We start from the raw sequence: 16455 nt of genomic DNA, 5'->3' as shown, positions 1-16455 counted from the left end.
AATGCTAAAATAATTTAAAGGAAAATACTATTTTGGTGCCTCTTCAGAAATCTTTTGCATTACTCCTCTTCCATCACCAAAAGAATATTCAGAATATTTTTCTTTTGGCTGTTGCTAAAAGACAGAGGATTTGATAAATGCAGAACTTAAGGGCCTCCCTGGTGGCGCAGGTGGTTGAGTGCCGCACTGTGAAGCTGTCTGCAGCCTCTGCAGCGCAGGTTTAATCCTGTCTCGCCCGCTGCTCCCCTCAGCAGTGTATTTCAGTCAGTCTGCCTGTTCTGTTCCCTGCTCTGTCTCTGGTGAATCTTCTCACCCTCCCGCACTTCTGGCCTGTACCCTGGTTCTTGTATAAAAATAAATAAATCTAAAAAAAAAAAGATATCTTTTAAAAAAAAAAAAAACATAGAACTTAAAGCTAAAAATAGTTGGAAAGAAGGGCCTGGGAAATAGGGAGGAGTAATACTGAATGATTATGCATTCCCAATGCCTCTGTAAATCTTATTTTCCCAGACTGAATTTAGCTTTGTCCCTTAATCAACAAAAATGTTGCCTTACAGTTTGCTGTTTATAACTTAATACTGAACAATGTCACAAGAATGTTTCTATCTGGAGAGGACTAGAAGATAAGATTTTCAAAATCCAAGGTGTTAAAAGTGTTTGAATCTTTATTATATACTATGAGGATACTTAAATTAACATTTATTGAATGTTGATATTTGATTATGAATATCAAGAATATTTGACATTTTACTTAAATTTTATAGGTTCGGAAACTCAAAATGTTTTTGTTGGGTTTAGGAACACTTAGATGTGTTAAATTTTGAGAAATGTTATTATTCAAAATCCTTACTCAAATTTATCAGTCACCTGTTCTGTATGTTTTATTGCCATTGTGACCTGTTTCAGCAGTTATATTGGCATTTTTATAATGCTGTAGCTCCTGCAAATGAGGAATGACTTTTTTTTCTGGGCAGTCAAGGAGGAGTATGGAGCTGACAGCTGCAACATCAAATTATAAAGACCTTTGAGTTTAATGCTGCCAAACTTTTCAATCTGTTTTCTTCCCTTTTTCATGTTAGTGCAGCTACTACAAGCAAGTAACTGATGCACTTTCTAGCTATTCTAAAGCATATAACCACTTCCAGATGAGAGCAAAAATGAATGTCTTTTTCCAATTATATCTAAAATTATCCACATGCATTGCTGTTGTGTATCTATAGTAGTTTTTCTTTGGGGTTGGGTGCTAGGTTGAAGAGTGGGGTTCAGTACAGACCATTTTAAAAAAAACGATATCCAAAAGAGGATTACCTGTGTCCCTGCCATCCTATACATTGGATGTTGAGGTTGTTCAAAACTGATGAACCTGAAAACAACAGCAAAAAACTGTGACACTTTTCATTGACACTCCATGGAAGTGATAACTAGTGCAGAGGTGAGTGGGACACTCAGCCTGGCGTTACGTGTGTATTAGAGGAGAGTCGACCTTTGAACATCTGTCTCTTTCATGGGAAGACTTCATATGAAAATGCATGAGCTAATAAACAACAGTTGGAGAAAATTGTCTGTGACATTCAACATAATGCTGAGCGGAGGTTGAGAGAGAGGGTGGAATTGTATTTCCTTTCTTTAAAGTGAAAACAGTCCTGAGTGTAGTCTCTTCTAAAATCTGATATTTAAAGAGAATTGTAAGAAATCAAATTGTTCAATTTGGAACGCAGAGTGGCCGAAGTTACTGGAAAGCTCAAGCCTCTGAGTCTGCAAAATCACTGGCCAGGAAAGTAAACCTTTTCCAACACCTACTTTTAATATTGTGCTAAAGCCATTGACTCTGTTAAAATCCTGGGGTTAAATATGATCCCCTCCTCACCCTCCCGCCCTTTCTCTCTTAAGTTAGTGTTTGGGGGACGACGAGGGGGCTGGAGCTTGGCCCCAACTTCGGAATTGCTGCCAAAGGGCTTGTAATACAATCTCTCCCCGTTTGAAGGGTAAATCAGTGTCAATTGCGTTTGCTGTCCACCAGAAAAAGTAAGCATTTTACTTCCGCTCGGTCTATGTGGACTGATGAAATGTAGGAAATCTGTTTCTGGCAGGGGGAAAATCGTTTTCCCAAACAGCACCAAGAGGAGCCATCAGAGAAGTATGAAGAGGGGCACTGCGGCTGTAGCTGCTGCCGCCGGGCTGGTGGGGTGCAGAGAGCGGCCGCTGCAGGACCTGCGTCGGGTGGGGGCCGGCCCCGGGACGCGGCGGGAGCGGAGTCGGGAGCCACCGCGCCCTTGAGAGGCGCCAGCAGCCCAGCTCCGGACGCGGGGTGAGCACGGCGAGCTGGCCCAGCTCTCCGCCGGCGCCGCCGCAGCGTGTGCGCTCTGCAGCCGGCGGTGGCCGGTGCCTCTCCGCCTGCTGCTGCAGGGGTGGCGGCCTGACGGGGGAGGGCTTAGGTACCACCTCCGGGGCGAGTCTGGGAAGGGTGAGGAACCGCGGACAACCGGGCAGGCTCTGGTCTTGAGTGGGTGGTCATTGCAGTGGGTGACTCTGATTCCCTGGAAACAATCATGTGTGCCTCCTCTCTCTGGTGGAACGCGCCAGATGACCGCCGCACGAAAAGCCCGCTGGGATGGCTCAGCCAACCAGGGACGGAAGTGAAGATTTCTAATTAGCACATCGACTGCAGATGCAGACAAATGCGCTTGCTCACAGGCTCTCTGTAAACCCTGCTCAGCGTTATCTGTTATGGGGGACAGGGGGAGGGTAGTGGGGGTGTTCTGAATGGATTGCGCCTGCATGTTTTGAGTGGAGGAGGCTGGGAAGAGAAGAGCGAGCCTCACGTGTGATTTGGGGTGACGTTGTTTTTGACTGATGCTTTTGGCAGAGTTGAGCTTTTTTTTATGTGAATAAACATGCTTGTTTATGAATCAAACCCCCGTGGGAAGATTTGGGGTAGTATTGTCCTTTTTGTCCAAAGAGTAGGGCTTGGGAATCTGAAATTGAGACTCAGAGGAGACACCTTTCCTTTGGAGGCATTGCTTATTTTGACAAATCCTATGAGGCCAGTAAGGTAACTGCCATTAGCCTGGCCCACACATCCAAATGTCTGGAGAGGGAGAGGGAAGAAAAGCAGGGGTTAACAGATTCTGTTTTCTACTTTCCAATACAATGTGGGGTGCATGGGTTAGTCAGTACTCCCCCCACCCTTAACTGTTTTGGAAATCAACGCCTTGCCTTTATCCTCTCCATTTTATTCCTCTCCATCCTCTTACCTTCTACATCTTCATTCTCTTACAGTTAGGAGTTTGCAGAGTTTTATTGTCCCCCTTGTAAACTCCTCCTGTCCAAGAAAGCTGCATCAGCAGTGTAGGGGAGCGCTTATGTGGAGGAAATAAGATCTGTGTGTGCACAGGAACACCCTTTTGGCCTCCTAGTGTTAAAATAAAGGCTCAGACAGGTTGGATGTGCCAGCCAGGCAGAGGAAGTCCTCTTTTCCTCCGCAACTATCCCCTGAGATTCCCAGAGGAAGGCTCAGAACAAGCCCTTGTGCGCTTTCCTTCTTTTCCCCAACCTCTTAGCAGTGTGGCCACTGATTAACTACAGCTGGGATCCAGTTTGCCCAGCCAGTCTTTGAATTCCACCAATGAGTTCCTTCTCAAGGAATGCTCCCTCCTAAATGCAGAGGAAGAGGTGGTGGCTGTGGGGGTCCTCTCCATCATGGGTGTCTTGGTTCTGACTGCCTAGAAGAAGGTAAGAGACAGATGCCTCAGGCATGGGATGAGCAGCTTTGAAATGCTTATTACACCTCTTAGCATGGGCTTCCCTGAGTGGGCCCTGAAACTGAAAGGTAACTTGGATTTAAGCCTGTTAGCGCCTAAACTTTGGGTTTATTTTTTCACTTTATTGCTAAACACATACTTTTATGGTGTGTGCACTGTGCTTTATTGGGAAATGAATTCACATGGCAAAATTTCTTTCACCTAGTGCAAATGGTCACTAAGCTTTCCAGTATCTGGGTAAAAAAATTAAGAAAAAGCAAACCTTTAGGTAATGTAAAATATCAGGGCTTATATATTAATACTAAACATGGAATATGTAATTTTGGAATTTTGACTCGAAGCTGACAGTGTTATAGATTTTTGAAGACTTTGGAAGGCCAAAGTTACCTTGGTTGAAACCAAGTAATGAAGTTTGATCAATTTGTTTGCAAAGGAATTTCTGCCACTGTTGTTAATTCTATTTTTGGTATCTTTATGCTTTTGATATAGAGACGCATACAGTGCCATTCTATTTCTTTTCATTTCTCTTAAGCACCATCAAAGTTTTTCTGACTGGGTAGAAAAATTGGAGTGAAGGAAGAAAGTGTCTCTTATCAGAATAAGTTGAGAGGCTTGTATGATTATTCTGTCCTAAATCTTTTCAAGGTCAGTCAACACAAATAAAACCTCCTGATTTAAGGTTGATATATTCAACTTAGATGAAATTTTGGTATAAGTCCTTAAATATGCTAATTTATTAATGACTTTTAGATAGTTTGCTATTCAGTGATGTTTCAGGTTAACCAGATAGGAGTTCAAGAAACTTTGCTAAATTGGAAGACTGGCTTAGTAGAATTTTTAAAATCTTGAAAAAATCTTGTAAAAACCATGAAAATATAAGAAATCAGTTTTCACTAGCGTTGCTTTTTTTGGTCATGACTTGAGAAGAAATTATTTATTGTAGGTATACCATCACTTGATTCAAGATAAATATTCATGGGTTGAAGGATAAGAAAGATTCCTGGAAGAGAATTACTTAAGATGAGGCTCTTGGAGGGCTATTAGGATACTTTTAATGATTGTGACTACATACCCTTGTCACTTTGGGCAAAACATCTTATTAATAACCTGTTAATAACCCTATTAATAACCAGGAATTTTACTTGTAAATCTTCCACAGTTCATTTGAATTTAATGATTTTGTTACATAATTAGAAAAACTAGTAATTAATGTTAATTATTTTGCCTTTATGCATGGTACTTTTATATTTGTGGCAAGTTGCTCCCCCTGAGCCAAAAGTGGATGTTCATTTACAAAATGTAGAATTACATTTCTGATTAAATTTTATTCTGATTAAATATTTTCTGATTAGGCTCTTAGGTGAAGATTTTGCAAATTCATAATATTAGTTGAGAATATGTAGCTCATGGAGATGTTATTGGTTAGACAAAATGTATCACATAAGAGTAAAGACCTCAGAAGAGTGAAAGAGCCATGTAAAACCATCTTTGGTTGTAATTCTTTGAGTCTAGCTTGAAATTAGGTATTTTCTCCTTCCAGATTTTGGAAGGGAGTTCATTTTGTCATTTTTTTTGGTTTTAATTTTTTAAATACAGTGTTTTGGTCTGTCATATTTGCTTCTTCATTGTTTTAAACACATAACACACAAAATGGAATAGATTAAGGGTGAGATCAGTGGTGGAAATGAGGGCAAAAGTGGTCTTTAAGGATGGGGCCCTTTTGACTATGGGTTCATTAGTACCATTATTTTGAATGGATCCAGTTAAGGAGTCTTTTCGGAGCGGGGGTGGGGGGGTGGGGCATAGTTGATACCCTTCCATAGGGGGGCATAGTTGATACCCTTCCATATTTATGTGAAGAGATATTGCACTCCCCTTTATGAATAGCTTGTAGTCCTTTACTTGGTATCAAAATGAAGTATAATTTATTTCCAAAATTCATTTTTTAATATACATGCAAACAACTCATTTTAGAGCTCAACATTTTATTCATTGTCTTAGTTAATTATTTTGCCTTTCATGGTTTCATCTCTTTCGGTATGAAGCAAACTTTGCATTTCCCATTATTTATGGTTTTGTTTTATCAGTCTTTATCTGTTGCATTTCTTACCCCCTTTGTCCTTTCTCAGTGATTTTGAGTTCTGTAAAATAGTTCTATTTTGTTACAAAATTGCATTTTTTTTTAAAAAGAAGTCAATGGATGTTTTATTTTTGGCAAATTTCCTATGGTGTGATTTAAATTTAACTAGTTTTTATTGCTTTAACTAGTTTTATTGTTTTAACTAGTTTTTATTGTTTATTGCACAAACTATGGCTCATGTAACTAGTCTTCAGAGTTGTATTTGAGGTGTTGGCCCCCTTTATATACTAGAGAACTCAAGTACAAAGAAAAAAAAGTCATAGGGCAGGAACGGAACAGCTATTAAATGACTAGATTGTGGAGACAATGTTTGACCCAGACTTATGTGTCCAATTCTAATTTTCTTTCCATTTATCAGGCTTTTTAGTAGAATCTCATAACAGACGGTATAGATAGAGATAGTGTTTATCACTTTGTTCTGTTTTTCCATATTTCCATTTTATTTTCTTTTTTATTTTTTTTTAAATCTTTTTTATTTTTTAAAGATTTATTTATTTATTTATTTATACAAGCACTGGGTACAGTCTGAAGCGCAGGAGAGTGAGAGAATTCACCAGAGCCAGAGCGGGATGCAGAGCAGGCAGAAGGACCAAAGTACACTGCTGAGGGGAGCAGTGGGTGGCAGGAGAAGTCTGCATGCCATGTGGGACCCTCCTCCGGTGGCCGGGGAGCAGCCTGGGATTAAACCGGCGCTGCAGAGGCTGTGGGCAGCTTCTCAACCCAGCGCTCAACCGCTGTGCCACCAGGGAGGCCCTCCATTTTATTTTTTATATAACATTACGATACATTTTTTACAACTTGCCTGCCAAGTCTGGAGATGAACTGGAAACCATCTTGATCAAAATCAAAGCACACCTGTAGGTGGCGTAAAAGAATACTTTTTCTTCAGGGTTATAATGATGATGTCCTCCAACAGATTCTGGAGCAACAGACTAAACAGAGACTTCAAACATGTGATATTTTACTTACGGAGTCATTAATTTTCTTCTTCCCCTGGGCTATTTCAAGTCTCATCATATTTATAATGGTTATTCCAGAATCACTTCTACTATGGAAAGAAAGAAAAAAAAATACACACTTTAAAAAAAAGAATTTTGGATTAAATTTCTGCATGTTTTTCCTCTTAAGCTTTATTTTTTTGAATTCCAAGTATGGGGGGTTGGCTTATCCATATTTAAATAGACCCATTGAGCTTAGAGAAGTCATAGCTTAGGGAATTCACAGAAGCATGTGCACCCTTACCCATCTTTCTAAAAGTGATGGGCTTTGCTTAGTATTTACCAAGCTTAGTTATCAATCTCTGACATATTTGATTATATTAATTTTCATTGTTTTGAAATATTTTCTGAAATGAGTTTTTCTTTCTCCTAAACCTAACTTTTTAAAAACAAAATTCTAGTGGGTCATTCATCATTTAATTTCCCATCTTTAAAAGCTACCCCTTGGCATCTCTTGTGGTATTGAAAACACTTAAATGAACTTAGAAGATCAGAAATCTCTGTGTTACAGTTTGTTCTTTGTGATCTAATCCAACGCATCCAGATGAAGTAAAAACCTTTCCTAAAAATTGAAAGACATTTACAGATCCTGTGGTGATTTTTTAATCTGGTTACTATAAAGATATTTGACTATTTCATCCCAATTTAATCATTTCATTTGAAAACTGCTTCATTGTGGGATAATTCTTCCACACTCCAAATTTTGAGTCTACAAACTTGGTTCATTTCCAAGGTTTCTATCCATGTCTCTGCCATGTCAAACCCCATGTCTAAACCTCCTTGTAGTGACTTTTAACTGAACCACAGTTTTGCAAAATTTGATGGTGATTTGAAATGTGAAATATGAAAAAAGATGATTGGAAGAAATGGTTTGAATGTTAATGTTTTTCAAAAGGCGGTTATGTAGTGGAAATTTTACCTATTCCACTGACTTTAGGTATTTACATATTTTGGCGTGTATTTAATTGTTTAACTTCTGTTGCATGCTAATTATCCACTTAGCTTCTTTTTCCCATCTTGCCCTGGAAACTATTCTTGTTTTTCACTTTGTATATAATTTTGTATAACAAAATTGCTTAATTGTACTCCCCCCTTTTTTTCCCACTTAATGATCATCTGCAAATATTTGAGGATAGTTAGAATTTCATTTCTGGCAGGCCTGACTACATGAGAAATAAATGTGCCAGTGTCAAGGAAAATAAAAACTTCACTGTTGAGAAGTGTTGAGGGGAAGGATTGTTTCCCTCTGGTCATTGAAACTGTTACATGCCATTAGACTTACTGTAAACTATCCCTTGATGAATTCTTTGCAGGACAATGAGCTTAAGAATCTGAGGTGTCTTCTTGCTTTTACAGAGCAAAATAGGACTCTGATGCTTAAATGGAATTGCAGGGCACATAATAGGATGTAGGTAAAGTTACTGAACTACCACATCTCATTTTCAGGAAGATTGTGGGAGAGATTGTGTCTTGAGAAGAAAGGCACTTTAGAGGTAACCCTTTTAAGATTTCAACTAGTTATTTAAATGTATGAATCATGTGCTTAAATGTATGATTACGTAAATGTTCCCAAGGCTAACTAGCCTTTAGGAAGCCTCGCTAGCTACAGGTTAAAATTTTGTTTTCCTGGAATGGTACCTATTTTGAAAAGAACTGGGAGAGAGTAGTTTAGGGTTCTGGAATTTAATCACAAGGTTTAGAGAAATCTTTAGAACTTTATGTAAATTATTTGATCATTGGCTATAAAAGAATAGATAAACTGATGTCTGGTTCTTATTAAGACAATTTAGTAACAAATGACAAGGTTTGTTAAAATATTTTATATTTGCTTTGGTTTACCTTAAATAACTATAGACACATTTATAGAAATTTTTTTTAAAAAAATTGTAATTTTTTTTGCAAAAAATACCACAGAAAATAATTGCTTTGGAAGTAAAATTTTTCTTTTAAAATTATATATTCATGAAACTTTTTAGGTGTTTGCTTATCCTCTCAGCAGTCTTTCTAATAGTATAGCAAGATAGCTGAGTTTTGGTCACATTTTTCATTTGTCTGAACACCAATATCTTATTTTTGTAAAGAGTAGTTTTTTAAAAGACAGAATACATCTTAAGCTAAGAGAATTAGAGTTTGAGAATAACTGGAAACTAGCACTATGTAAAGTTTCAAAGAATAAAACCAACAAGAACATATATATATATATATATATATATATATACACAAAACTTAGAAATACTCTGAAATACAAATTTTTTTCAACATCAAATTAAAATTATAAATATTGAAATACAGTTGAAATCCTCATTCTAACATATAAACCTCTTGCCATTTGCAAATCTTCTCATTCATTCAGTTATAATGCATTTGGTTATTCTGTATGTACTATTTGTATACAGAATGGAATCCTACACACTCTTAAACTTATGAATTTGTTTGCTTAGCTGCTTCCGTATTAACTTCTGTGGTCTTAGGTTCTATAAATAACACATATAAAAGTGCACATTCAATGTTCAAGTATCCTTTCTATAGCCCACGTGCAGGACTCTGCTACTTACAGGGTAATCAGGTTAATGAAATAATTTCTTATTTTGTAATTATAAGGTATTTAATTACTTGTACTCTAATGATGACCGAAAATAAAATCTAGTGTGCAAGACATATAAAGTGGACAGATACAAAGTAAGACCAAGAAAACGGTGGCAGTATTTACTAGAACTATGGTGTAGTTCTTGGGTCATACTCTGGGTTCGTGATGAATCTTTTCATAAAATGTGTCATTCTGGAGATAGTACCGGTCTTAGAGTACAAAGACCAAGGATCAAGCCTAAATCTCCCTGATCTAGTTCTATGGTCTTGTTCAAGTCACTTACTTTCCTTGTTTTTATTTTCATTAACTATAAAATGAGAGAAATTTAGTAGGGATCCTTTTTCCTGTTTCCCACACAGTTCTCTAAGTTAAGTCAGTCTTGCTTAACCATCTGCCAAAAATCAAGTGCTGTGCTTAATCTTACAGGTAATAGGTTTAAGAATAGTGACCATATGTTTACAATAAATTGTGCAAAAAACTGCCATTGCTAGCACTCAGTCTGAAATTTCTGTGGGAATCAAAACTAACCCAAACAATGGAAGTTTACATTTTGGACACTAACATTTAAACAACCAGTTTTTCTTGTTTTTGAAGAAGTGGATTTTTTTGCTTTCGAAGCCAAGTTTTTCCAGATCTGATGTTTTGCACAAGCTTAATGTTTACTATTTGATTTTTTTTCTACTTGACCTTTGATTGTTCCTGTTCCCTACCTAGTGGTTGGTCAAAAGTGATAGGGCCAATACAGATAAAGCAAATAGTGTTTCATAGAGTTTAATAATTAATAACCTAACCTGTCATCAAAGCATCCATGGATCCAGTTCTTTGTTATGGCATTGGCAGCAAGTCTTTAACAAGAGATGTCTGTATAAAAAGAAACAATTGCTTTTTTGTTTCCAAAACAGGTATTGCAAGAGGATAAATAATGTGCACTGCTCTGAGCCCCAAGGTGCGCAGTGGACCTGGCCTCTCCGATATGCATCAGTATAGCCAATGGCTGGCCAGCAGACATGAAGCTAATTTGCTACCGATGAAAGAAGATCTGGCCTTGTGGTTAACCAATCTATTAGGTAAGGTTGTAAGATCTCATTTTGTGAACAAAGATAACAAGTTGCTTTTCCACCTCATGTAGTGTTCTTCACCTGAGCATGTGACAGCACCTTAGAAAGAAAGACCTTCATTTATTGGATTTTGCTTCTGGCCAACCTGAAACATGTGAAAAGTTAAAAGAATTTTGCAATGTCTCTCACACTGTGTCCTTAGTCATTATGATACTGTTTTTATTTTCATTAACTATATTACTTGTTTCATCGATATGCTGATCTGATCTTTTTCTTACTTTTATGTAGCTGACCAATTGGCCTATCTTTTTTTTAAGATTTATTTATTTATGCATATAAGAACTGGGGTACAGGTCAGAGGTATGGGGTGGGGGGAGGTGAAAGCAGATTCACCAGAGACAGATTGGGGAGCAGAACAGGCATATCTAGTGAAATACACTGCTGAGGGGAGCAGCAGGTGAGACAGCAGAGGTCTGCTGTGCCATGTGGGTCACCCCCCTGGCTGGGAATCGAATTCATGCTGTAGTAGCTATGGATTGCTTCATAGTGCTGACATTTAGCCCTTTGAGCCACCAGGGAGGTCCCTGGCTTATCTTTTTGTGCACAGGCCACAGTCTGTGAAATCTGATTTCTAAAACTAGATTTCTTTGTTCTACTTTTATAAAGCACCTTCTAAAATGCTGAATCCCTCAAACTCCAGAACAAAAACATGTATCCTTGTCCTAATGAGCTGACTAGAGTCACGCAACCTTGAACTAGAAATTTTCTTTTCATTTCATTTTCGTTTTTAAGTACTCTTCCAAAAAGCATTGTCATTGAGAAAAGCATTACCTCATGTTAGGTTGCATCTCTTTTTGTTTCTTTTGTGTCACCATATTTATAGGATAAAATTTCAACCATGTACAGAATGGAATCATAGGTTTAAAGGATCACCATATATAGCAACATTATTTCTATTAATAGTTCTTCAGCATGAATAGAATAAAATCTATTTAAGACCTGAGGAATGAACCTTTTAGAGTTTATATACAAGATATCTTGAGTATAAAAGATATATTGAGTAAACATAGAATTTGCATGGTGCTTTATAATGTAAAGAAGGAATTTCACTAACATTATTTTGTTATTTAAAGTATTGCTATCCTCATTTTCTAGCTGATGAAACTGTAGAGCTTAGTGAGATACACCCTGTCCTGAAATTTTAGCAAGGTTTTAGCAAGATTTTCTTTTTGCTCTAGGTTTTTGCATTGCTTTTGTATTTTTTTTAACCTTCATTAGCCCTTTTTCTCATTGTGTATATACTATTTTAACCCTGCAGTGTAACCAGGGTTACTACATATGACCATGCAGGTTACACCCTTCAGAAAGACTCCCTGCTGAAGGGTAAGGACAGATACAACCAAGGTACTTCCCAGGAAGAACCTTCACCCTGCATGGAGCTGTATCCACTGGAAGGAAGATGCTGTCCCCTTTTAGCAATTCATCCCTGCAAAGGAGGAGCATTTATCTCCATCACCTAGAAAAAACCAATTTAGCTTAAACAGGATTTAGCTTTTTGTCCTTCCGGGTTAACTAATGATTGTTACACTGGTAATTTATTATTAATTTTGTTTGATCATCAGGCATGCACTATCACAAGTATGTCAGCACAGAACGGAAGTTATGAGCAAAGACAGACACAAAATATTTGGAGTTTTCCCCCTGCTAGCAGTGTGACCTCGGGCAAGTTTGACCTCTCTGTGCCTCAGTTTCCTTATCTCCAAAGTGGTAATAATAGTAGTATCTACTTTGTAGGGTTGCTATGGGATCAAACGACTAACATATGTATATGTGCTACTTAGAACAGTGCTTGGCATATTGTCATTGTGTTGTTGTTTTTCATTTATGTAGTTTTGTGATATTGTTTGATTTATTTGTTCAACACATATTTGAATGTACAACGTAACATATTGACTCTGAGGTCAATTCTACCACTTCTTGCTCTGTGATACAGGGCCATGTCTATGTGCTGTGCCTCATTTTTGTAATCTGGAATTAACCTCATAGGATTGTTGTAGATTTGAATGAGATCATCACTTTTAGAACAAGGGTCTGACACAGGTCTGGTGGATGGTAGAGTAGTGATTGAGATTAGTCAGAATGCCTGTTTGTCCACAGTTTGGAGTAGATTTAGTAAGAAATATATTACATAAGTAACTGAATAAGTAACTCATGTTTGGACTTACTGATATTAAAAGATATAAAATACAACAAGAATATTAAAATGAAATACTACTTAAGGGGTTTTATATTTAAACTCAAAAGTGGAAAATAATTATTACTAGTCAGACAGAGCCTGGGAAAAGAGCCTGGGAGGGGTGGGTGGCATGTGCTGAGACAGGGTGGAGTGTGGTTCATTGGGGCAACAGAATGAAAGCTAGTGTCAACAGCACACATCAAGAAGGGGAGCGTTTCATCAGATGTGTTGGGATTAGATGGAACACTGCTTTAAAGGCCAGTTTAAGGGACTTGTAATTTATTATATGATCACTGAGGTTCCATGGAGTTATTCTAGGCAGGACAAGATCAGGATTAATTATAGTCTGGTTCTACGGGCAAGTTCCAAGGCCCTATGACTTGTCATCAAATGCATTTTGTTTGGTGAACGTGATCATTTACAAAGCAGCATGATCAATGTATGTAGCCCAAGGCAACCTCAAAAAACAGTCAGTGTGGGTGTAATGGAAAGATCCTTGGACGAAAAGTGAGGAGACCTGGCTCCTAACTGGGAGTCAGGAGACCTGGCACCTGGTTCTGGCTCTGCCACTCTGTAGGAAACTTGCCCAAAGTCAGCTATCTTTTCTCGGCTCCGTGTCCTCAACCATAAAATGAAGAGGTTGGAGTGGATGATCTTTAATGTCCTTTCCAGTTCCAAAAGCCTAAGTTTCCAAGAAATCCATCTCTAAAGTCCCATTCTGGGACCACCTGTATGCATAGAGAGGAAGAAAACAATTTTCATAAATGAACAACCTTTCTTTTAAAGAATAAGATATTTTTTTAACTCTAGTAGTTCGTAATGCAAATGCAACTGAGTATTTGAGAAATTTTCTCAGAAAGGGAATCTTAAAAGAATCTCAATATATAATGAAGTGCCATCTTGCACTCATTTGAATTCATAAAAAGCAGATAGATAATAGACTTCAAGTAACTCTCCTCCTAGTAACTTGGAAAACAGAGCAAAAGTTTAACACTATTTAAAGTAGCAGAACATTAGGAGGTAAGAAAATACTTATGTACTAGAATGGTAATAATAAAGAGAGGAGAATAAAATATATGGCTATATTAGAAGATATCTTTATTTTATATAATAGATATATTTAATATTGTCATATTTTGGAAATAGAGGTATTGAAGTAAAATTTTAAATCATTATTAGCCATTTTGTCACCTCAGAAATATTTGCAAATTCATGTTATGCATTTCTCTTTCAATTCCTTTTTTTTTAAACTTGAAAGCTAGTTTCAAAGTTAACCCTGTCTCCAAATAAAGTGGCTGAATTTTTTGGTGAGATAGAAATTTATTTACTAAATTAAAATTTTTAATTTAGATATTGTCATTGTGATGTGGACCTTACTAGTAAGGACTTTCCTCCTTTCTGATAATACTTGACTAAAATGTAACCTTTTTCCTTTTATTAAAGGAAAGTATTAATAATTTTCTAAATTCATATATTTCTGGTTCTACATCTAATTTAAATTGGAATAGAATTAAATGTAATTTGAATTGAAATTAAAGAGCATTTGATTCATTTTCAGATTTTTTTTGGTGGATGAAAAATTGCTTGATAGAGAAGAAAATTATTTCATTGGTTCATTGGTTCCTAGCCCTGTAGTCACTTTCTTGCTACATATATGTATATGTGGTATAGTAGTTTAATTTTCAGCTACAGTATATGATCTTAATCATCAACAATAATAAATACTGTGTTAGATTCCTAGGTGAAGAATTAAACACAAAGATAGTAAATATTGGGCTAACTAAAATTTGTATATTACAATATAAAATGCCAGTTCTCCTGTCATAAGATAAGATGAATAGTTGCATTAGTTGGGATTTGTCTATTGGGTACCATACCAGTCTGAGTCATGTAAAGATAATCTCAAGATATTTACTGACTACTCATATATCTTTGGAAATATTTACTGATCTTATTGAAAACAGTCCTTTTAGTCCAAATGTGTTTTCTAATAGCTGGAAGCATGCAGCCGTTTTATGGCAGACATTCACAAATGTCGTAAATGAGTTCTAAAGACTCTTCAGCCTTCCCTAGAACATGTTGGTTTGGCCCTTGTCCCCTGCTATGCTTTAAATATACATAATTCATTTTAATTTTAGATCCTCTGTTTTGTTACTATTGTTCATGAGTTAGTCATTGCCAGTTTGTGATTTCTGTCCTTAGGACATATTTTAGCATAAAATGATTATACAAATAAATTTTGGAGAAAAACTTAACTGTCACTTTGAATAAATAACATGCTAGCGAATTAACAGTCCCAGATCACAGCAGTCACCCATCATTTAAATAGATAAGACATATTCTAAAAATGTGTTGATTGTGATGAATTGTTGAAGATTGCTCTTGGGTTAACTTTGAAATAAATATACTAATAAATCATCTCAAATTTTTTATTCCATTTATTTTTTTAATCATTTGAAAATTATGGCCTACTTCTGTCTTCAGCTAGTTAAGTAGCATATTTGTATCACATAGGAGTATATTTTTTAGAAAAGATTATAGTTCTTAAGCTTCAAAAGAATTAACATTGTTCTTAAAGATTGTAGATCATTATTTAGGATGTAGACATATGTGTTTAGATATATAAAGGGACTGAGTAAATCTTAAGATATATTTATAAATTTAGTTATGCTGACTTTTTGCTTATTTTTAAAAAATACATTATGAAAATTGATGTTATGATGATTTTTCCATTTCTCTGATTTTCCTACATGCACAGAAAAGAAAATTCCATTGTTATATGATTAATATGACCAATATATGTTTCTACTTTTCAGTTATTTCTAAAAACTTATTTTCAATATTATGAAGTAAAGCATTTATTTATTAGAGTCTCTGCTGTCAAGTAACAAATGCTATCAAATGATTTTGAAACAGATTTCATTTTTCCTAGAGCCCTTTTAACTGATACTTATCCTACAAAGCTCAATATTCCTTATACAGTCAATAAAAATTCTTTAGGAGAGGTGGTATCTTATGTTAATTCAATTTTTTTTAAAAAATCAAGTTTGTGTTCAAAATTTTACATATTTCAAAGCCGAATATATCTATCTTTTTTTTTTTAACCAAAGCTTTCCAACAGACCCAGTGTTGTCCTTTCTCAGTATAAATATCAACCTATAAAGTACCTTAGATTCTGAAGCAACCTAAAAAGAACAATCCTTTTGTGTTGGGAAGTGCTGATCTAAGGTAATACATCATTTCTTATCTCACAGCTTTCAAATTATAGTCTCAAAAACCGAATAATTTGGTAAGATAGCAGATGATCACCTTAATTTCTCCAATTAGAGAAATGTACTTGGAAAAAAGTTTCAATGGAGGTTGGCATCAACTTGGATTGTATCTGGATTACCTTAGAGATAAAATATATTAGCTATCTTCTGCAGTGAACCAGCCTACCTATCAGAGCATGACTGAATGACGTTCTGAGCCCATCTCCTGTCTATTAGATGGACTACTAATCCTTTTCAGGGGCTCTATATTTAACCTCAAGCTGTCTCTTCCCCCTCCCCCACCTATCCCGGACCCCCAGGAACTTTTGGTGGAGGAAAAAAAACAACTGCATTAGGCAGAATGCATTGCTGTATAAAATAGTGTATTTCATTTTTGTATTCAACAAATGCTTGTTTAAGTGCC

At 36.4% G+C, this 16455-nt stretch overlaps 1 protein-coding gene across 15 annotated transcripts in view; it reads left to right on the top strand.

Annotated features, from left to right (window-relative positions):
- GAS2 (growth arrest specific 2) overlaps positions 1-16455 on the top strand; it is a 279708-nt gene that overhangs the window by 160498 nt on the left and 102755 nt on the right. For 10 of the 15 annotated variants that reach the window (XM_054699337.1, XM_054699338.1, XM_054699335.1 and 7 more), the window contains one exon: positions 10389-10553. In XM_054699337.1, coding sequence (XP_054555312.1) covers positions 10409-10553 — 145 coding nt within the window. In that variant the 5' untranslated portion in view covers positions 10389-10408. The other 5 variants (XM_037522578.2, XM_037522576.2, XM_037522580.2 and 2 more) reach the window with 5 other exon arrangements.

The sequence above is a fragment of the Talpa occidentalis genome, unplaced genomic scaffold, assembly GCF_014898055.3.
Source record: "Talpa occidentalis isolate TD23 unplaced genomic scaffold, MPIMG_talOcc4v2.1 talOcc4.3, whole genome shotgun sequence".
NCBI classification, from domain to species: Eukaryota; Metazoa; Chordata; class Mammalia; order Eulipotyphla; family Talpidae; genus Talpa; species Talpa occidentalis.
This window is presented reverse-complemented; position numbering and strand designations above follow the sequence as displayed.